The 24,214-nt window shown below is 39.5% G+C and overlaps 1 protein-coding gene across 1 annotated transcript in view; it reads left to right on the plus strand.

Annotated features, from left to right (window-relative positions):
• Window positions 1–24,214, plus strand: part of CHMP3 (charged multivesicular body protein 3) — a 72,448-nt gene that overhangs the window by 28,438 nt on the left and 19,796 nt on the right. The window contains exons 2-3 of the mRNA XM_037806455.1: window positions 356–416; window positions 7,107–7,286. Of these exons, the coding sequence (XP_037662383.1) occupies window positions 356–416; window positions 7,107–7,286 (241 nt within the window). The remainder of the gene's footprint in view (window positions 1–355; window positions 417–7,106; window positions 7,287–24,214) is intronic.

Below are 24,214 nucleotides of genomic sequence, written 5' to 3' on the forward strand. Positions count from 1 at the left end.
CAGGCAGAGTAGTTTTTGTACTGATTATGTGTAGAAGATGAAAATCTTGAAATTGATGCCCTTGAAACTATCTGTATATCTTGTGTACCTGAAGGGTATCGTTCTCCCTCCGAGGTCCTGTATGAAGTGCTTCTTAACTGCTGCCTTCAGATAAGAATCTTTGTATAGCAGGGGCTTCTGTGCACCGTGAATAAGTATAGGTGGAAAAGAAAATGTAGAACTTGGGCCTGAAGCTCTTTTGTTGACAGTAGTTTGATTTATTTTGTGTCTGCAATAAGTGTAGAAATAATATAAAATTATTTAAAATTGGTTAAATTAGGAGTGTTAAAATTTTTACTTTTTTACTTTTTCCCAGGTCAATGAATGGTCATTGAAGATAAGAAAGGAAATGAGAGTAGTTGACAGACAAATAAGAGGTAAAACTATCATTTTATGTCTCCTATTCCCCACCTTCTTGATATATTTTGCTCTAGTTCATAAAAATAAACTGTACTTACATCCTTCAAGATATAGTTTGTTCTTACATTAATTATAGCTGTCCTAATTATTTTGCTTTCTAATTCTATACTCAGTATAAGAAAAATGAAAGAGATAATGAATTCATAGAGACTTTACATTTTGTATCAAGAATAAAACAGAACAAAAGAAGGCTCTTGCTACCTGTAAAGAAATGTCTTTTGTGGAATTCAAATTGAAGAAATTGTGCATAAGTAAGGAATGTAATTCCATTAAGGCTGCTCAAATTGCATATCTTAGCATGGACTAAATTGAGGAAAATATATTTCTAAAGTTGATTTATTGAGTACCACTTAAAATTATGGTAACTTGCAAAGGGATGATAACCTTAGGACTTTCATGATTTTTAGCACTTTCATGATTAGAAAAGATTTAGTACAGGAAAGGTATTCCAAAATCACTTCCTTAAAAAAGAATTGGAGAGGAGACTTCCAGCCATGATGGAGTCATTGGTTTCTGACTTGTACTCTGGTCATAAATAAATAGATAACTGGACAAAATCTACGAAACAACTGTTTCCAGACACTGGACAGCAGGCAGTGCAGGAGTGTAGCCACTGAAAAGGAGAGACAAAAGGAGGGAACCCCATATTGCCCCAACTTTCTCTCTGTAGACGCTTTCTGGATCATAGCTTGGGGAGAGGGATTCCACACAGTGCATGGTAGTCTCACTGAGTTGAGGAAACACAGATCAGAATTCACAGAGGCTGAAGCAGCTGGAATTTGTGGGGCAGAGTATCAGAGAGAAGGTTTCCAGAAATCTGCCTGGGTCCCTTTGAGTCTTTAGCTGAGTACTAAGCTGTGCAAGATTAGAGGGAGATCTTAAGAGTCTGGGAAAAAAACTAGTACTAGAGAAAGAACAACTACCAGGAGCCATAAACAAAACAATCTCCAGAGCTCACCCAACGTTAAGAGGTGGTTGAGTTCTAGCCAGCCACAGTGGAGAGGGTTTGTTGAATATCTGGGACATTCAGTTGAGACCCCGAAAGGATCACACCTCAATGTTAAGGCTAAGGTGGTCCTAGAATAAAGGCTACTGTAAACCTGTGCTTACAAACAAGAGTGAAAGCTAATATGCAGGTAGGTAACTTACCTGCCTACTTACCACAGAGCAGACATCTAACAATGAGATATTCATAGTGTCCAGCATTCAACAAAAAATTACTGGGGAGAAGCAGGAAATTGTGACCCAAACCTAGGAAAAAGATCAGGCAATAGAAATGGACCTAGAAATGGCAGAAATGATAAATAGAAGCTATCAAAGCTATTGAAAAAACAAATTGGAAATTCTAGAGTTGAAAGACACAATATCTGAACTGAAAAACTCAATGTGAATAGGCTTAATAGCAGATTAGACATTGCAGAAGACAAGATCAATATATTCAAAAATCAAAGACAAGCTGTCCAAACTGTAACAAAGAGAGAAAAAAGTCTTGGAGGAAAAGGTGAACAGGGCCTCAGTGACCTATGGGACAGTGTCATATGGTCCCCAGAAGAGGAGTCAGGCAAGGATCAGGTGAAATAAAGCTGAAAGTTTTTCTTATCTAATGAAACACACAGATTCAAGGAACTTAAAGAACTCTAAACAAGATAAACCCAAAGAAACCATACCAAAGAATATCATAATCAAACTACTAAGACCTAACAATAAAGAGAGAAAACAGCCAGAGAAGAAAAGACACATTAAATACAGGAAACAAGGATAGGAATGAAGCAGATTTCTGACCAGAAACAGTGCAAAACAGAGCATCTTTAATCTGGTGAAGGAAGAAAAACAATCCAAAAAAAAAAACCCATGTCAACCAAAAATTCTCTATCCCATGAAAATAGCCTTTAATAGTGAAGGTGAAATAAAGATATTTTCAGACAAAAGCTGGGAGAATTTGTTACCAGTAGAGCTGCAGTACGGGAAATGTGAAAGCAAGTTCTTATAGGCTGAAGGAAAATTATGCCAGATACAAACTTGGATCTACACAAAGCAATGAAGAATGCTGGAAATGGTAAATATGTGAGTAAATATAAATGGCTTTTTTATTCTTTTTAAATTTCTTTTAAAAATTGGCTAAGGTAAAATTGTATACTTGAGGTAATATGTAGACGTAACGTGTATGACAGGGATGCACAGATGATTGATTAGTGTTATCTTTAGAAGCTTCATAAATTCAGTTGTGTCTGCACGCCTTGTTTATTCCCTCTTTATGCTTTGCTCATTATATTCCTTCTCTCATCCGTAGCTCAACTATCCTTTAATGATCCTGAAGCCCTGTCTCTTCCATGGAAGTTTCCTATTACTTCTCATTAATAGCAGTTGTTTAATTAACTAGTGTCTTTTGGAGTCTTAACACTAGCAGGTTTAAACTCTGGCATTGTCATCTGTTAGCCTTGTGTCCTTACTAAACTTTTGAACCTTGTAGAATTGTTGTGACAATCAAATCTGTAAATTTGTGCTATATTTAGGACAGTGCCTGACTGGTGGTAGAAAGTCAGTAATTTTCTAATTATTGATGGTAATACCAAAAAAAAAAAAAAAACTTTATAGACAGAGTGAGATTGTGAAATAATGTGATTGCCTTACATGTGATTTGTGGAAGCATGTGAAGTCTGATCATAGAAATATTTTCAGGATCTTTCATTTGGATCTATATTGGCAGTCAAGGTGAATGGAATGTTTTGTTTTATATATTAGTAGCACAAGAATCACGGATTGCAAAACTAATCTGTACTGTTAGAAGTCAGGACAGTGATTATCTTTGCTGAGGGTGTGGGGATGTAAAGATAATGTAGAGCACTTAATGGCGTGATGTTAGTATTCTGTTTCTTGATCTGGGTGCTGGTTACATGAGTGTGTTAATTTGTGAAAATTCATTATGTCCACTTTTCTGCATGTACATTATACATCAACAGAAGTTTAAAAGGAAAAACAAAATAGTAACTTTAATAAAGCAAAGTATAAATAGAGGTAATCATCAGCTTCTCAAGGAGGGCTCATTGTAGTCCGTGTTTTTAGCTTTCTGTCAAATGTAACATAATTAGGGCACACATAATAGGCACTATAGGAAGGGATTTATATCATTAATTTTGCCCTCTCCTCAAATGAAAATAGTTAACTTGCTTTTCATAACTATAATAATACTTACATAGAAATGCAGAAAAGTTAAAGGAGAAAGTAAAAATCACCCTGAAACCCTGTCGCCCAGAGATAATTGCCACAAACACTTTGGTAACTATCCTTCCAGACGGATGCCCCTGAGTATTTGCACACTAGTCCTGCTGCTATTTTAACTCCCTTTTTGCCATTGCTCTTTCTCAGGCTGAGGAAGTTCCTATCCCTAATTTGCCAAGAGTTTTTATCATGAGTGAATGTTGAATTTTGTCAGGTGCTTTTTCTGTATCTACTGAAGTGATCATACGCTTTTTCTTCTTTAAGAAGTTTGTTAAGATGACCAATTTCATTGATTAAATTTTGAATGTTGCACCAGCCCTGCATTCTAGGATAAACCCCACTTGGCTGATGTGTATTAACCTGTTTATATATTGCTGGATTTTGTTTGCTAATATTTTTTGACAGTTTTGCATCTACGTTCAAGAAGGATATTGGCCCACAGTTTCCTCTTCTTACAATATCTTTGTTTGGGTTGGTATTGGGGTAATACTACTATCCTTTTAAAAATGAGTTGGAAAGTGTTTCCTCTTCTATGTTCTGGAAGAGACTGTATAGAATTGGTGTCATTTCTTCCTTAAATGTTTGAAAAATTTGACCAGGGAAGCCATCAGGGACTAGAGTTTTCTTTGTTGGAAGGTTTTTAATTTCAAGCTCAATTTCTTTGTGTTAAACTTTTGAGTGAGTTTGGTAGTTTATGTCTTTCAAGGAATTCATTGGTCCATTTCCTCTAAGTTGTGGAATTCATGGGTGTAGAGTTAGTAGTATTTCCATACTACCCTTGCTGCAAATGTTATGTACCTTTATTTCTGAAAGGTATTTGTATTTATAGAATCCTCATTCTCCAGACTTTTTCTTTCATCATTTTAAAGATGCTGTTATGTTTTGTTTTCATTTTGCATTGATCCTGGACAGATGTCTGTGTTTATTCTTGTTGTTCCCTGTATGTAATATATTTTGCACCCACCCCCACCCTATTTTTCAAAATTTCTCTTAGTCTTTGTTTTCAGCAGTTTGACTGCAAAGGGCCTTTGTCTGCTTTCCCCTTTGTTTATGCTGCTTGAGGTTTGTTGAATATCTAGGATGTATAGTTATTTCTCATCAATTCTGGAACATTTTTGACCATTATTTTAAAACCTCTTAACTTTTCATTCAGTTCCATTGATCCTTATCTTTATGCATGAGCCATTGCCACACTGTTTTAATTATTTTAACTTTCTGAAAGGTTTACTTTAAAATAAATTATAAAGGGGGCATTTTTACATATTTTCAGTGATTAAGTTCTTGGACATGGGATCTGTGTATATAGATTTACTTAAAAATAGAATCTAAACAATCTGAAAATGAAAGTAAGAAAATAATTCCATGTATAATAGTATCAAGAAGAGTAAAATATTTAGGAATAAATTTAACAAAGAAGCATAAGATATGTACACTGAAAACTACAAAAATCATTGAAAGGAATTAAAGACCTATATAAATGAGAAGACATCTCCAGTACAAGGATTAGAAGACTTACTATTGTTAAGATGGTAACACTCTCTAAATTGATCTACAGAGTTAACAAGTCCGTATTATAATACAGCTGTTTTTTATGCAGAAATGGAAAAACTGATCCTAAAATTCATGCAGAAATGCATGGGATCGAGAATAGCCAAAATAACCTTGAAAAAGAAGAACAAAGTTGGAGGATTCACACTTCCCAATGTTGTGACTTACTTCAAAGCTACAGTAATCAAGACTGTGCTGTAAGGATAGTCATAGAGGTGAAATAGCACTAAGCAGAAATAAATCCACATATCTTTGGTCCATTGATTTTGACAAGGGTGCCAAGACAACACAATGGAGAAAGAATGGTGCTGGGACAACTGAATATCCTGATGCAAAAGGATGAGCTTGGACTCCTTCCTCACACCACTTATGAAAATTAACTCAAAAAGAATCAAAGACCTTAATGTAAGAACATTTTAAAACTATAAAGCTCTGAGAAGTAAACAGAGGAGTGCATCTTCGGGATCTTGTCAGTGGTTCCTTAGATATGACACTAAAAGCACAAGCAGTTAAAGATGATTATATAAATTGGACTTCATCAAAATTAAAAACTTTTGTGCTTCAAATAACACTATGAAGAAAGGGAAAAGACAGCCTACAGATTGGGAGAGAACACTGGTAAATCATATATCTGAAAATGGTCTCATATCCAGAACATATAAAGGCCTCTTGAGACAAAACAATAAAAAGACAGACAACCCAATTTAAAAATGGGCAAAGGACTTGAATAGACATTTCTCCAAAGAACATAGACAAATGGCCAATAAGCACATGTAAAGGTACTCAACTTCATTAACCGTTAGGGAAATGCAAAACAAAACCACAATGAGATAGCACTTCACATCCACCAGGATGGCTGAAATCAAAATGACAGACTCTAACAAGTGTTGGTGAGGATGTGGAGGCATTGGAACCCTCATGTTACTGATGGGAATATAATATGGTGCAGCCACTTTGGAAACAGTCCAGTAGTTCCTCAAAAAGTTAGACATAGAGTTGCCATGTGACCCAGCAGTTCCACTCCTAGGTATATGCCCAAAAGAAGGGAAAACCCGTATCCACACAAAAACTTGTATGTGAATATTCATACAACATTATTTATAACAGCCAAAAAGAAGAAACAACCCAAATGCCCGTCACCTGAAGAATGGATAAACAAAATGTGGTGTATGCATAGAATAGAAGAGAAGATTGTTCAGCCATAGGAAGGAATGAGGTACTGATTCATGCTACAACGTGGACGCCCCTTGGAGACATGCTAAGTTGTGTGGTGGAGTAGTGGGTGTTAGCCTCGGGTTTCTCCTATCAGGGGCAAGGGCATTTTAGACTGTAGGCCTGGTAAGATTTAGAATTTAGACCTCAGTGTTTATATACTCCCCACCTCGTGCTCACAAAGCATGTAATGTAGACATATCTTAACCTCTGGTTGATGCTGATGTGATGCTTTTAACATGTGAAGGCTTTCCTTAAGTTGCAGATTTGCAAAAATTGTTCATGAGTGTACAAGAGATTATATTCCCATCATTGTGGAAATACTTTTTATTAATTATTAGATGAAGCACCAAGAAACATTTACATGTATTTTTAAATTTCCTGGGTACCAATACCAGTAAAAGTTAGAATGGGCTGTGCAAAAGCAGTTCTGAAATTTTGTCTAGTATAATAGGATTATACTTTTCTTTTTACTTTTAACCTGCTTTTACGTTGTTTCTAGAAATAATGACTACCCATTACATTAATTATCTGGATTTGTTTGTATCTTCCTATATGTTCTCCTATCTAAATGACATATATAGATCACAGTAAGAATGACTTTGAGAGCCAGTAAATCTCCTGGTTTACCCCTGATTATGGCCTTTTGTGTTGTGTTCCAACTATAGATATCCAAAGGGAAGAAGAAAAAGTGAAACGCTCCGTGAAAGATGCTGCCAAGAAGGGCCAGAAGGATGTCTGTGTGGTCCTGGCCAAGGAGATGATCCGGTCGAGGAAGGCCGTGAACAAGCTGTATGCCTCCCGAGCGCACATGAACTCGGTGCTCATGGGGATGAAAAACCAGCTCGGTAAGGCGCCGGTTTCCATGCTCAGGCCATTGCTGCTGCCTGCAACTCTGGTATCCTTGAGCAGGAAGAGTAGACTCAACTCTGGTTTATTCTTTGTATTGTCTTAAGGGAGGCAAAATGTTACTGCTACTATTATTTATTAGTATTTTCTTTCTTCTGCCAGTGTTTTTGAAGTAATGGCAAAACCTGCATATATATCTGCTTTGTTTAGAGTATCTTTCCCCAGGTGAGTAATGTTATATAAGTGACCTGGTTGTTGAGTCTTAGGATCAAGAGGCTGGCCTGTTTGTTGGAAGGAGGAGGAAAAGAGTTTCTTCCCTCTGTCCTAGGCCCAAAGCAGCCCTAGGCAAAAATTTAAAATAAACTGTTTGCCTTTGCTTTTCCGCCTCCTTTTCTGCCTCCATCTCACTGTGGCCTCTTCCCCTCTCAGGGATCTGCAGACCTGTCAACTACTGATTTCTAGGCAATTTTTAAAAGCTCATCACAATATTTACGATTTAAATAAAACATAATTTAGTTTCCTTTCAGTGTCCGTATGATAATGTTTGTGGTCTTTTCTGAGGTACCTGTCTCCTGGTCAGCGACAGCCTGAAAGATAGGTCAGATTCCGCACGAAGTTGGTTTCTTTTCTTACTTAGCTTCTATTAAATTAGCAAGTCCTAACTCAGAATGAGAGTTCTTTGTGAATGGCAGCAAGCCAGTGTCACGTTTAGATCGAGTATGGGCTCAGAAATTACAGAGATGTTTTTCACTAGGGAGTATTTTCAACTTTGTCAGATACTAAGGTGACAAGTACACCATACTCAGAAAACCAAATGTCTCAATTTAAGCGATGGTGCCAAATGAGTTCCTAATCCATTATTTGGTTCTATATGGCTCTGAAGGTGTTTCTTAATGTTCAGTTTTAACATTAGGATGTTGTTTCTAAATATGTCTAATAATGAATGTATCATCAGCTTTTTTCTCCAGAGACTGAAGAATCATGGGTTGGGAAAGAGTAAAAAAAATATGGCAAACTGTTTGTACCATATCTTCTTTAAAAATACAGAGGCATGATTTTCACTTTTAAAAATCCTATTATTTCAGCCCTAAAGTGATATCCTTAGTCTCCTCAAAATATGGATTCTATCACCTAGATATGCTTTCTGAACAAGCCAAGAAGAAATGGTTTTATCGTATCTGTCATTTCAAAAGCTCAAGTAAATACTTTTGCCTTTTACAGCCAGCTTTGAAAGTTTTATATTTATTGCCTCTTTTTTCTGCAACATGCTGAAAATCTGCATGTTCAGTTGACCATGATAAGCTTATTTAAAAATTGTTTCACTGTTTCCTCTACCGAGTCTAGATCAGGAAACATGTTGCTTGCTCTGCCTTTTTTCCCTTTGGAATAAAGCAGTATATGTGCACAGCCTCTTTTTACCCCAGTTGTGAAGCTATAAGTACATAGAATAATATAATATAATAGATGCCTATGTACTTATCACCTAGAACCAAGAAAATCTGACATTTTCTTATTTGTCTCAGGTTTTATATTATAAAAGAACTAAAACATTTTTAATAAAGTTGAAGCTCCTTTAATACCCCTTCCCAAGTCCATTCCCTTCTCTTTTCACCTCCCCAGATGTAGCCACTATCATGATGCTTAAAATTTGTGTAAATGGTATCATACTGTTAGGTACCTTTCTACATCTTTTTCCCCCATTCATCATTGTGTGTTAAATATACTCATAATGATAAACATAGAGCTAGTCCACTCATTTTAATGGATGGTATCCTGTCATGCAGATATATCACATTTTATTTTTCTGTTCCCATGTAAGATATTTCCAGTTTTTGCTATTATTGGCAGTGCTGCCATCCCATGGTACACATGTGAGGGTTTTCACAGTTACACACCCAGAAGTAGAAGTGCTGAGTTACAAATGCTTAAATTTTGATAGAATTGCAAAATTCCTCTCCAGAGTGTCTTTACTAATTTATACTCCTACCAGCAGTGGGTGAGAATTCTTTTTTCCGTACTTTTTTCGGCAACACTTAATATTGTCAGACTTTTTAATTTTAGAGGAATATTATCTTGTTTTAACATTTCTCTGAGAACCAGTGAAACTGAGCACTCTCTTTTGTTTAGCCTTTCCTGCTGTGCATTGATTCCAAAATACATTTTTGAGCACTTACAGCTCACAAATAATCATTAATCTTAATGAAAAAAAATCTCTTCTGTTGCATGCACTTTGAGTAGCAAACAGAACAGAAGCTCTCTGGACTGCAGTAAGTCAAGAGCTTGTGATGTTTTAAATACATATCCATCATAATACATTATGTTGTTTGTATCAAATATATGCTATTTCATACAGTTGTATGCCCTTCACAGCAGTAGCTTTATTACAACTGAAAAGCAGAATATCTGCTGTTTTATCTCTAAATGTTAAAGCAGTCTGGGGCTCAGTTCTGAGTCCTCTGCTGTTTTTCATTTCAATTTGCCCCCAGTGGGTGAGCTCACATAATCCTGTGCCTTTAAGTGCCATCAATTTCCAAGTTTTTATCTTCAGGACTTTATCACCAAGTGTGGAGTTGGCACTTCCACGCAGTTATCTAATGAATAAGGCCCAAACAGAACTCTTGATTTCTGTCTCCTCACCATAAATGCTTGCTCCTCTTCTAGTCATCTTATCTCTATAAATGGACCCATCATCTATCCAGTTTCCTCCAGCTAAAAACTTGGGATTCAGCCTTCATTTCCTCCCATTCCCTCACAGTCCTGTCACACAGCCTCCAAAGCAGAGCATCATATTCTCCCACTTATGTAAATTGCTGCCACCTTAGTTCAAGCTAGTGTCACCTCTTACCTGGATTACTTCTGTAGCCTCTTAGCTGTCCCCTTGCTTGTTGACTTGCTTAGCTGCAGTTCATACTCCCCACTGCCTGGCACTGAGTGATCTTCATAAAATGCATGTGATCATGGCATTCTCTTTAAAGCACCGTAGCTAAACACTGCCCTTAGATTAAAACCCAGATTCTTATCTGGTCTCCAAAGCCCAGTGCGATCTGGCAGTTGTGCTGACCTTGGCTCCTTCGACTTTTCCCCTCTCTGCTCTGCATCCAGCCATACTGGAACTACATTAGCATGTTCCTGTCATAGAACCTTCACCCTTGATGCCCTCTGCCCAGAACATTCTTCCAGCTCCTCAATTAGCCTTTCCCGGTGCTCAGTCTATATTCGTCCTCTCACATTATTATCCCATTCCCTTTAATTTCCTTTAGAGCTTATACCTTGTTCATTTGGATTTAACTTTTGTATTGTCTGCCTCCTCCCACCTGCTCATATATCCCCAGCTCCCAAAACGGTGTCTGGCTTAATTAATATTTGTCAAAAAAATGAATCTACAAGCATGTTCTAGTGATGTTAATCATTCTCCCACCTTGATTTCTTAAATGGGTAGGAGGATGATGGAACAGAGGAATTTTGCCATTAGATTGTTCTTTCTCTCCTGTTCCTGTCTGCTAATGCTGCCTTTTCACAAAACACCAGAAGTGGATCGGATTTTATAAACGGGGTTTATTTGGTTACACAGTTACAGTCTTAAGGCCATAAAGTGTCCAAGGTAATGCATCAACAATTGGGTACCTGCACTGGAGGACGGTCAATGGCACCTGGAAAACCTCTGTTAGCTGGGAAGGCACGTGGCTGGCATCTGCTCCAGAGTTCTGGTTTCAAAATGGCTTTCTCCCAGGACGTTCCTCTCTAGGCTGCAGCTCCTCAAAAATGTCACTCTTAGTTGCTCCTCGGGCATTTGTCCTCTCTTAGCTTCTCCGGAGTAAAAGTCTGCTTTCAAAGGCCGTCTCTAAAATGTCTCTGTAAGCTGCATCTCCTCTCTCAGCTCCTGTGCATTCTTCACAGTGTCCCTCTTGGCTGAAGCAAGCTTGCTCCTTCTGTCTGAGCTTATATAGTGCTCCAGTAATCAAGGCCCACACTGAATGGGTGGAGCCATGCCTCCATGGAAATTATGTAATCAAAGTTATCACCTACAGTTGGGTGGGTCACATCTCCATGGAAACACTCAAAGAATTACAGTCTAATCAACACTAATTTGTCTGCCCGCAGAAGATTACATCAACGATAATGGTGTTTTGGGGGACATCATTCATTCAAACTGGCACATCTCCCAACATAATATTTTTCATGAACTTTGCAGCTAGTTTTATAAATTTCCTGACAATAGTGTGACCTTCTCCAGGTCTTGCTGTGGAGAATGCAGTCTTGAATGATACCTTTGAAATTCTGGTATCTTCTCTACCTGGCTCCTCAGATTCCTGTGGGAACACATCAGCTTTGTTTGTGTTACAGAACAGTGGTTTTCCAGGTGTGGTCCATAGACTCTTAGGAGTTCCAGGACCCTTTCAGGAATGTCTGCAAGGTCAAAACAATTTTCAGAATAAAACTAATATATTTCTTGCCTTTGTCACTGGGTTGACGCTGGCACTAATTGTGCAAAATTGGGTAAAATTGCTGGAATCTTAGTGCAAACCAAGGCAGTGGCACTGAACTACCCACAGTTATGCATTGTTCACTGCTGCATGCTCACAATTGTAAAGTCGGTTTCACTTGAAAATGTCCTTCATGAAACAGTGCACACTATTATTTCATTAAATCTTGGTGATTGAGTACATGCCTTTTTAATATTCTGAGTGATGAAATGGAAAGTTGTGTAATTTATTGTATAAATTTAACCTGGTTGCCTGAGTTGTGGCTTTCAGAGAGCTGCCAGCTTGAACATTAGATTACTTAGGACTATATTTTTATTTTTATTTTTATTTTTATTTCTTCAGGAGTAATTAAGGTATTTTCTGCACTTTGTACTCATCACATTCTGATGTACATCAATGGATTTTAATGTGAGGAGGGAGAAAAATAAAAATGCCATTACTTCTTACAGATACATCTGTATTTCTTAAATTTTTATGTTACTGGTTTTGATAAAAAAAGAGAAACCAAGAAATCCTTGACTTGAAGGCTCGGGCTGGGTGTTTCTAGCACTTGCTCAGCTTCTTGACCATCTAGAATGTTAGAGTCTTTATTCGCACTTTATTGGGTAGAATTTAGCCTATCTTGTCATTTATGTTGAGTATCTAGAGGTAAAGAGTCTTGACAAAGGGCATTATCTTTTTCTCTGTTGTTGACTGTTCTGGTTTGCTAATGCTGCCATTAATCAAAATACCAGAAATGGATTGGCTTTTATAAAGGGGGTTTGTTCTATTTTGCTAATGCTGCCAGAATGCAAAACACCAGAGATGGATTGGCTTTTATGAAAGGGGGTTTATTTGGTTACACAGTTACAGTGTTAAGGCCATAAAGTGTCCAAGGTAACGCATCAGCAATCGGGTACCTTCAATGGAGGATGGCCAATGGTGTCTGGAAAACCTCTGTTAGCTGAGAAGACATGTGTCCAGCATCTGTTCCAAGTTCTGGTTTCAAAATGTCTTTCTCCCAGGATGTTCCTGTCTAGGCTCCAGCTCCTCAAAAATGTCACTCTTAGTTGCTCTTGGGGCGTTTGTCCTCTCAGCTTCTCTGGAGCAGCAAAAGTCTCCTTTCAACAACTGTCTCCAAAATGTCTCTGTAAACTGAAGCTCCTCTCTCAGTTCCAGTGTGTTCTTCAATGTATCCCTCTTGGCTGTAGCTCCTCTTTGAAATGTCACTTTCAGCTGCACTGAGTTTCTTCTGTTTGTCAGCTCATTTATATGGCACCAGTGATTTAATTTAGACCCACCCTGAATGGGTGGGGTAACACCTCCATGGAAATTATCCAATCAGATGCACAGTTGGGTGGGGTGCATCTCCACAAAAACACTCAAAGAATTACAATCTAATCAACACTGATACATCTGTCCACACAAGATTACATCAAAGATAAGGGCGTTGGACATAATACATTCAAACTGGCAGAGGGTTTATTTGGTTACAAAGTTATAGTCTGAAAGCCATAAAGTGTCCAAGGTAAGGCAATAGCAGTTGGGTACCTTCACTGAAGGATGGCCATTGGCATCCAGAAAACCTCTGTTAGCTCAGAAGTCATGTGGCTGGCATCCCCTTGCTCCCAGGTGGCATTTCAAAATGGCATTTCTCCAAAATGTTGCTCTTGGGGCGTTTTGTCCTCTCTTGGCTGCAGCTCCAAAATGTCACTCTCAGTAGCTCTCTAGAATGTCACTCTTAGTTGCTCTGAGCTCCTTCTGACTGTGAGCTCTTTTATAGGACTCCAGTGATTATAGGACCCACCCTGAATGGGCAGGGTCCATATCTCCATGGAAATAATCCAATCAGATGTTTCACTCACAGTTGATTGAATCACATCTCCATGGAAACAATCAAAGGATTCCAACCTAATCAACCTAATACGGCTGCCCCCACAAGATTGCATTGAAGACATAGTGTTTTCATAAACAAAATACAGTCATCCCATCACAATATCACAAAAACTTAAATCATTTCAGAAACAATAGATAAGTACAAGATCCTACCAAAATCAATTATAGGCATGGTTTGCTCTAAGGCAAAATTCCTCTGTAGCTTTGGACCTGTGAAACTTAGAACAAGTTATGTACTGCTGATAAACAAAGGAAGGACAGTCACAGGATAAACATTCCCATTTCTATAAGGAGAAACTGAAAGGAAAACAGGGTTAATAGGACCAAAACAGTTCCTAAAACCCACAAGGCATACTTAATTAGATTTCAAAGTCTGAGAGTCATTTATCAAATGATGTTTTATCCTTGGGACTTGAGAGAGACAGAGTCCAACCCTTGCAGCAGCCCTTTTCTCTCCAAACACTGGGGTGAGTACTCCAACATATCCATGCATTGGGGAGACCATCTTTTTCCCAGCTCCACCCTCCTCAAACATCGAAGTGGCACCCAGACTCTCTTCAGTCTCTGGGGCACATAGTCAACCCCTTCAAAACAGTGGGGTTCTGAAGGGTCTAGCAGATGTCTAGCAGGCTCTTACACTTGGAAGCAGCGCAGAGAACTCTTTATCCTGAATTTTGATGTGGAAAATACAGTCACTTTAATCATGTCCCACCTTTGAGTGTACTTTAGAAACATGTTTTTCCTTTTACCCCAGTAATTTCCAAGTGCAGGTCAAAGATCAACTGTGAAAAATAAAACAATAAAAGTCCTAGAAAAAAACTATTCAATATTTTTGTAATCTTAAAGTGAGGGAAACCTTTTTGAAACCTAACATGAAATCCTTTTAGAAAATTTAAAGAAAAAAGGTTGTTATATATTTGAAAACACAAAACATTTACAATTTCTGAAGAAGAGCAAAAAAATCATTACAATAAGTCAAAAGATACACTGGTTAAGCAGTTGCAATAAACAAAGGACTGGTAGCCTATTATTCAAGGGGCGTTTTCAAATCAATAAGAGAAAAAATAAGCAATTTAAAGAAGAAGAGTAAATGCCAATATATAAAGGTATCTGTAATGTAAAAAATGTACTTTAAAATGAGATACCACGTTTCTCCTATCAGATTGTCTGGGGATTGAGAAATATATAGTCTCACTCAGTTTGGTGTATTTGTAAATTGGTGTAAAAATTTGGAGAGCGTTTTGGCAACAGTGAAATTTAAGTATACACTTCTTTCATGCGCAAAAACACCCTCAGGTGCATAAGTATTTATTTTTGGCAAATATTTCAGTTTGCTAAAGCTGCCGAAATGCAATATACCAGAAATAGGTTGGCTTTTACAGTGGGAATTTATTAGTTACAAATTTACAGTTCTAAGGCCATGAAAATGCCCAGATTAAGGCATCAGTGGGGGAATCCCTTCCCTGAAGAAAGGCTGCTGGCATCCGGGGTTCCTCTGTCAGATAGCAAAGCACCTGGCCGGTGTCTCCTGGTCCTTTGCTCCTGGGTCTCATTGCTTTCAGCTTCTGGTTCCAGTGGCTCCCTCAGTCATCTCCTCCAGGGGCTTTCTCTCCATGCTTACTGGGTGTCTCTCTCTCTCCTCTCAGTTTCTCTCTCTCTGAGCTTTCTGGCTTTTTTCTGTCCTTTAGCCTCTCATAAAGGACTCCAGTAAAGGATTAAGATCCACCTTGAAAGGGCTGGATCACATCTCAATTGAAACAACCTAATCAAAAGGTCCCACTTACACTAGGTCTGCACCCACAAGAATGGATTAAAAGAACATGGCCTTTTCTGGGGTACACAATAGCTTCAAACAGCACACTCTATGCTCTGGACCCCAAAAAACATGTTCTTAACATATACAAAATACAGCCATTCCATCACAATATCACAAAGCCTTAAATCGTTTCAGTAACACTAATAAGTACAAAGTCTTCTCAAAATCAGTTGCAAACATGGTCTGTCCTAAGGCAAAATTCTCCTCTGGCTGTGAACCTGTGAAACTTAGAACAAGTTTTCTGCCTCCAATATACAAAGAAGGGACAGTCATTGTTTAAATGTTCCCATTTCCAAAGGGAGAAATTGGGAGGAAAATAGGTCAGATGTCCCAAACAGTTCTGAAAACCTGCAGGGCATACTTCATTAGATTTTAAGTTCTGAGAGTCATCTATAGAAATTCATTTTATCCTCAGGGTTTGAGGGAGTGACAGTCCCACCCTTTCCAAGAGCTTGCGCAGCAGTCCTGCTCTCCAAACACCGGGTGAGGGGTCCAACATTTCCAAACATTGGGGAGACTGCCATGTTCTCTGTTCCACCGTCTTCAAGCATCTGGGTGGCAGCTGGATTCTGCCATCTCCGAGGCACGGGCTCACTCCTCTCCAGACAGTGGGTCTGTGGTCAGGCTCTCCCCAGTGTCCTCCACCCTGTCTAAAGCCTGTGGTGGCAGCATTCTTTCTGAGCAATGGGACGGCCAAGCTCCCCTCAATTCCCCAGGCGTCTGAGAGCCCTGGGGTGGTAACACTCTTCCTGAACAGCAGGGAGGAAGGTCTGCCCTCTACAGACGCTGGGGCACACTCACCCTTTCCACGTGCTCGTGCTCAGGTGGATCTGCTCTCCTGGCCCGAGGCTTCCATGGTTCTGCCTTTGAAGTCATTTTTCATTCAATCTATTCCTGTTCTGTCCCTTTTAGTCCAGACTGGCAGTGGTTCCATTTATACAGATCCCACAACAAACCTGTCAGTTTTGCATGCAGCACACTGGGGTTCCAACCATCAGACACTAGGACTTTCCACAAATCCTTTCTGGATAACTCCATCTCCAGGCTTGGCTCTCACTGAAATGGCTGACTGGCCAAATCCTCACATGGGCTCTATTCTCTGGGTACTTGCTTTCCAGAAACTCAAGGGTTTTCCAAATTATCAATTTCTGGTTTCTTTGTAACCAAGAGTTCAGTTCTCAGCTTATCCCTTTCCTCTTGCATTTTGCTATAATCTACAAGGAGAAGCCAGGCTGCACTTTCCACATTTAATTTGGAAATCTCTTCAGCTAAATATTCTGCCTCGTCACTTTCAAGTTCTTCCTTCCACCCAACATCGTGACTCAATTTTGCTAAATTCTCTGCCACTTTTTTTTTAAAGATCTCTATTTTTAAAATTTTATTTCTTTTTTAATGTAACTTTATTGAGATATATTCACACACCGTACAGTCCATCCAAAGTGTACAATTGGTGGTTCACAGTATTATCACAGAGTTGGGCATTCATCACCATGATCATTTTTAGATCATTTGCATTACTCCAGAAAAAGAAATATAAAGAAACAAGAAAATCCCACACATTCCATACTCCTAACCTCCCCTCTTTTTGACTACCAGTTTGTGCTGTACCCAATTTTAAGATTTACAGTAGAGGTAGATTAACTAACACAGCATAATATTGTCAGAGATAGATATTATAGATCATTGGAAAAGAACAACACATCCAGAAATAGATCCATACAAACACAGGCAACCAATTTTTTTTTTTTTTTTTTTTTTTTTTTTTGCTATATAGTTATGCAATCATTATCAAAGATCAGGGCTACTGGATTACAGTTCAAAAACTTCAGGTATTTACCTCTGGCTATTCTAAAACACTAGGCACTAAAAAGAAATATCTATATAATGAGTCAGTAGTCACTGTCATTTGGGGAATCCTAATTTCCCAGTTATAGCTCCCTCTCATTTGGTCGTTCTCTCAATCTTCAGGGATATCTGGGCAGTGACCATTTTAACTTCTTTGTGCTGGAAAGGGGTGTTGAACTTATGGGGTAGAGGAATGAAACTGGTTGATGTACTTGGAGAGACTGGTACCTCTGAGTTTCAGGGCTTATCTGACATGGGATCAATCTGGAGACCTTAAGTTTCTGAAAAAATAAACTTACTAAGAAAAACTCTTAGACTTAGAAAGAGCCCAGGGCACTCCCTAGGGTTTTCAGGAATACTGTTGGTTAGGGCTTGGCATACTGTGGTAGTTTGCAATGTCTGGCTAAGGCTTGCCTAAGAGTAACCTCCAGAATGACCCCTTGACTCTAAATGAAATAAAGCCACTGAAACTTTATTTTGTTCTATTTCTTTTCCCCCTTTTGGTCAAGAAGGCCTTCTCAATCCCATGATGCCAGGACCAGGCTCATCCCTGGAAGTTGTGTCCCACGTTGCCATGGGGACTTATACCCCTAGAAGTCATGTCGCATGTAGAGGGGAGGGTAGTGAGTTTATTTGCAGAGTTTGGCTTAGCTGAGAGAGGCCACATCTGAACAACAAAAAAGGTTCTCTGGGGGTGTCTCTTAGGCATAATTACAAACAGTCCTAGCTTCACCATTGCAGAAGTAAGTTTCATAAGGGCAAGCCTCAATATCGAGGGTTTGGCTTATTAAATTGGGTCTCTGCCACTTTAAAACAAGGATCACCTTTATTCTAGTTTGCAGCTACACATTCATCATTTCTGTCTAAGGCCTCATCGAAAGTACCTTTAGCGTCCATTATTTATACCAAGTCTCTTCAAAGCAATCTGGGCCTTTGCTATCAAGTTCCTCACAATTCTTCCAGTATCTTCCCCTTATCCATTTATATAGCCATTCCAGCATTTTTGGTATTTGTATCTCAGCATCCCACATCTAGGTATCAAAATCTGTTTCAGTTTGCTAAAGCTGCCAGAATGCAATTTGCCACAAATGGGTTGGCTTATACAATGGGAATTTATTGGTTACAAGTTTACAGTTCTAAGGCCATGAAAATGTCCCGAATAAGGCATCAACAGGAGAATACCTTCTTTGAAGAAAGGCTGATGCCATCTGAGGTTCCTCTGTCAGATAACAAAGCACAAGGCCGATGTCTGTTGGTCCTTTGCTCTTGGGTCTCGTTGCTTTCAGCTTCTGGTTCCAATGGCTCCCTCTGTCAGCTCCTCCAGGGCTACCAAGCTCTCTGGATGTTTCTTTCTCTGTGCTCAGTTTCTCTCTCTCTGAGCTCTCTGGCTTTTTTCTGTCCTTTAGCCTCTCATAAAGGACTCCAGTAAGGGATTAAGACCCACCTTGAATGGTCTGGGTCACATCTCAATTGAAACAACCTAACCAAATGTTCCGCCTGTAACAGGTCTGCCTCCATGGGAATGGATTAAAAGAACAGCATGGCCTTTTCTGGGGTACACAACAGCTTCAGACCAGCACAGTAAATATTCCAAACCTGATACTAATAACCCCCAGCAGGGAATACATTCTGATGCCTGTGAGTTTTCTATGAAAATAAAAAAAAAAAATTTTATTTGTGCGTCAGTATCATTTAAGAATTTAATATACACATAAATTCACAATCATATTATAATTGATTACTTTGATGAGGTTTCAGTGCCTTGTTTGCAGTTTTGTTTGAGATTTGGTGCTAAATTGTATTGTGGTGGTCTAATGTGAAAAGAGCAGAACCCAATTTACTGTGTAAATGGTCTTGCCAGGTGCGTCCCAAGTGATGAAAGGATTTTCCATGTTCATGATAGAGAAAAATGGGAAACAAACCACACTCACAAGGCAGGGTGCAGACACGTGGTTCTCAAGTGTTTTACCCCTGACGTCACCCACATTGGAAATGACAGCTCAGTCAGCAAAGCATCTGCCCCATGCAGTTTATGTTGTAATGTGAATTTTATTGATTTTGTAGTTTTTTGTATTTAATTTTATTTTTAAATTAGTTTTGAATTTGTACAAACGTTGTAAGCATCAGGAATTTTTACCCAGTTAGTAAAGATAATTAAAGCCAACAAGAGGAAGTCTTATAAATAGGGGAGCCCTTAACATTTTCTTTCTCACGGTAAAGGATTGAATCAATAAATTATGGTACATTTCAGATTTGGGCATAGTATTTAGCCATCAGGAAGAAGTCAAGGACTCATTATTTAATAAGAAAGCAAGTTGCTGATCAGTGTATGTAGTATGAATCCATTTCTGTAAATAAATGAGAGAGAATGTGTGTATTTTAAGTATGTAGGTAAATGGATAGTCAGGGGTCTGGAAAATTATACTCTAAACAGGTTTACTTAGGAAATAAGCTGGATTGGTGGAATGGGAATGTTCACTTTTTACTCTAATATATATTTTTGTATTGTTTGAATCCTGCCCTTTTTTATAAACTTATTATGGAAAATTTTAAGCATATTCAAAAGTAGAACTTTTGAACTTAAAGAAGTGTCAACTCTCGGCTGGTTTTACTTCATTAATATCCCCACCTACTCCTTCTCTTTCCCCCTGGATTATTTTGAGGCAGATGGAAGACATCATAGAATTTCATGTGGAAATATTTCAGCTTGGATCTCTAAACGATGAGGAGTCTTTTCCTTCTATTCCTTGGTAGGCCCTTTCAGTTTGGGGACTTGTGGTCAGCAATTTTGGTATGTGTTCATGTGATGATTTCCTTTCCACTGTATTTTGTGTGTGTGTGTTTTATTTGCTTGCTTGTTTGTTTCTGAAAGAGAAAGATTTTAGTCATTGTCAGAACTCTCAAACTGATCCTCTAATTTTCTTAAAGTTTCTGTTATCCATTTTGAGAATAATAATAGTCTCTTCCTCACGGGATAAAGATTAATTCGGTGCTTGGCACATGGTAATTGTTGTCTGCGTAGGTTATAAATATCCTCTTTATCATCATCAGTTTTGTCTTCCTCTGAGCTCCCCACCCACCACCCCTTCTTCCCTATCCCTCTCCCCTTTTGGAAGATAGAGAGCGAGCAAAGGGGAGGGGAGGGGAGGTTAGGTGTCGGCTTCTTGACTGCCTTCCCCAGGCTTCCCAGGCAGATAGATCAAGCTACAAAGAGCAGCATAATAGTTCATTCCAAAGATGTGTGTTAGCCTCTCTCGTGTGCTGGGTACATCGCAGGGCCCTGGGGGTAAAACCTGAGCGACAGGCCAAAGCATTGCCCCCTGCGAGGGACAAGTGTATCACTGTGAAGAGTGGTGAGCACTGGGAGGCTGGAAACAGGAAAGGCAGAGCAGTTGTGTCAGAGGGGATAGAGGGTCCAGCCAGAGGGCCCAGCGAGAGTGAAGCCCTAGGGCTGAAAAGAGCTGTTCAGAGCACCCAGGGAAGGTTGGGGAGCTGGAGTGCTGAGGGCAAGGGGCAGGGAGGGCTGGAGAGCTGCTGGGAGAGCAGGGTTCTCAAAGACAAGTTCACAGTGGGAAAGCTTTAGGGAAGTTGCGGATAAAGCAAAATGGGAGTTCAGAGACGAAGGGTGATTTGGGGGAGAATGAGGGAGGCATTTGAGTAGAGGGGTTATAGCGCTTGCCAAGGCACGGGTGAAATAGCTCCAGCTGTGTTCGACAGGAGTGCTGTAAGGGGCATAGTGGGAAGTTCACCTGGAAATGCCTGTTGCAGTTGGCTTCTGGAAGTCTTTGAGAGCCGGGCTGAGGAACGCCACTTGCATTTAGCAGGCAGTGGAGAGCCTTGGCGCCTGGTGAGCAGAGGCAGCAGGCGTAGGGAGGGACTGACCATGTGAAGCTGGAGACCCTGGGAGCGGAGAAGTCTTGGGGTCCTGAATCGGGTGGTCTCGTGGTGCAGGGAGGAAGGGAGGAAACCAGGAACTGCTATGGGGTGCAGAATGAATGAGCCCCAAAGGTGTAAACAGGCCCTTGATGCTCTGAACCACAGAGCCTTGGCGAGAGGAGCAGGCTGAAGGGAGAAGAGGCTCTGGGGGGTCAGTGGTCATTTGGTTCACCCTGCTCCCCACCCCCCAGCACAGTGCCTGGCAGGAGACCCCTAGGGAGGGTGGTGGGAGGGGGAATAAGGATGCATTGCTCCTAGGAAGATTAGAGACAGCATGGAGCTTGGGGGCAGGGGGACAGGGGGCAGGGTGTAGTCTCCATTTGGGAATGGGAGAGGAAAAGAGAGCACCTGAAGGAGTGGAACCAGAGTTCCCTGGAGGGTTTGAATCTTGACTTGTCCCCAGGTGTTCCTATCCCACCCCCAGCCTGTCGCTGCACTGAAAATCCCCCCTTTGAAAAGTCAGTCCTTTTCCTGACATTGCTCCTCTATTAGAATGAAGATGCCTCTGTGAGGGGTTAAGTAATATGTTACTCTTGGCAGCTATTCACGGGTTGTCATTATTTGATGCTTTCCAAGTGACAACTTTCTGACAGCAGCTCCGAGCAGAATATGTCACATGGTGCGTAGGTTTGGGTTGGGGAGGAAGGTTATGAGCGAGGTTCACAGGTAGATCAGGACTGGATGCTGGGCCCTGGAGGGCTTGGGTGGCAGGGCCTGCGGGAGAGCTGCCAGCCCCGGGGCCGGAAGGCAGGGCCAGGCCAGGCCAGTGCACGGAGGGAGACACCAGCTGTTTCCTTCTTTGATGTTCTGCCTGTACTTTCTGTGCTTTGATTGATTGCCACCCATCTATCCTCCTTAGTGAAATGTTGCTTCTCTACTTCTGTGTATATTTGAAATTCTGCGTATTAAATGTTTAAAAATTAATCTTTTAATCTTTGCATGTTTATTCCAGGTTTTTACTTCCTTTTCCTACATCTACTGGTCAACTTTTGTCACCAGAATACAGTTCTGCATCTGCAAATGTAGAAGCTTCAGGAGAACTAGTTTCTATTTGTTTTAAACTGCCTACCCCCTTTTTTTTGCCATCTGAAATTGGTTATTTTTTATTCATTTCTGTAAAGAGAAGTTCTGGAATTTTTATGGTCAATACAAAAAAAGGAAAACATATTTCTGGCCCATTCCTAAATATGTCATTATATATGGGAGCAGCTGGATCTTTATAAATCACCTCTGTTCCTTGCTTTCAAGACACTAATATATTTAACATTTTTTTCCCAATTTGAATATGATAGTTTTGCCTGTTCTCTTCTGTTTTAGTTTCCTGGCTGCTGAAACAAATACCATGCAGTGGGTTGGCTTAAACAATGGGAGTTTATTGGCTCATGATTTTGAGACAGGAGAAATCCAAAATCAAGGTGGCAGCAAGTGGCATTCTCGGGCTGGCTGCCGGCAATCCGTGGTCCTTCTTGGCTTTTGCATCACATGGCAATGCACATGGCGGCGTCTTTCTCTTCTGGTTCCGTTGACTTCCGGTTTCTGGCTGCTCCCAGTGACTTCCTCTCTGGGTCCAGTTTCCTTTGCTTATCAGGACTTCAGCCCTGTTGGGTTAAGTTAAACAGTGAATTGTTTCTATTTTTAAAGTTAAATGGATAAGAAAAGGAAGAGTCAATATAGTGAGGGAGAAAAGGATGCCAAAATGAACCTACGATTAAAACTTAGTACACGAGATTTAATTTCAAACCCAATCAAAACAAAAACATCTAACATGTTTTAACCTCCAACTTTCCTTCTGGTGGAATACATGACTTTAAACTTCTCCTTTCCACCACATTCACACGGCATTCAGCACTGTTATTTATTCTCACAACAATGGTGCTACCATTACCTCTGTCTGTTTCCCAGTGTTTAAGTTCAGCCTAGTTAAACATTCTGCACATACTAAGCAACTGCTCCTCATTCTGTAGTCTCACTCTAAATCCTGGTAACCTGTATTCTATATTTTATGTCTATGAGTATACATATTATAATTAGATCATATCAGTGAGATCATACAATATATGTCCTTTTGTTTTTGTGTCTGACTTATTTCACTTAACATAATGTCTTCAGGGTTCATCCATGTTGTCACATGTATCAGGACTTCATTCCTTCTTACTGCTGAATCATATTCCATTGTATGTATATACCACATTTTGTTTATCCATTCATCTGTTGATTTTGCCCACTTTATAACCGGGTAGTTTGTTTTCTTGTTGAGTTTTAAGAGTTCTTTTTTTTTAAGTTTTATTCACACACCATACAATACATCCTAAGTGTACAATTCAAAGGCTCTTGGTATAATCACATAGTTATGCAGTCACCACTACAGTCAATAAGAGAACATTCTCATTTCTTTGAAAGAAAAAAATCCCATACCCCTAATATCCCCCTTTATTGACATTTAGCTTTGATATAGTGCTTTTGTTACAATTAACAAAAGAATATTACAATGTTACTGTTTACTGTAGACCTTAGTTTACAGTAATTGTATTTCTTTCCCATATGACACCCTATTATTAACACCTTGTAATAGTGATGTATGTTTGTTCTAGTTCATGTAAGAATTCTCATATTTATACAATTAACCACCATTATTGTCCACTCTGGGTTTCACTAAGTTATACAGTCCCAGTTTTTATCTTCTGTCTTTTCTTCTGGTGACGTTCATGACCCTAGACTTCTGCTTTCAACCACATTCACACTCCGCTTTGTTAATTACACTTAGACTATTGTGCTGTCACCACGCAGTATTGTGCTATCCGTTTCCAAACCTTTACTATCAGTCTTGTTAAACATTCTGTACTCCTTAAGCATTAAGTGCCTAGTCTCTACCCTCTTTCTATCTCCTGATAACCTGTATTCTCAAATTTAGCTCTCAGAGTTTGTTCATTTTAGTTAGTTCATATTAGTGGGACCATAGAGTATTTGTCTT

The sequence above is a fragment of the Choloepus didactylus genome, chromosome 17, assembly GCF_015220235.1.
Source record: "Choloepus didactylus isolate mChoDid1 chromosome 17, mChoDid1.pri, whole genome shotgun sequence".
Lineage (NCBI taxonomy): Eukaryota > Metazoa > Chordata > Mammalia > Pilosa > Megalonychidae > Choloepus > Choloepus didactylus.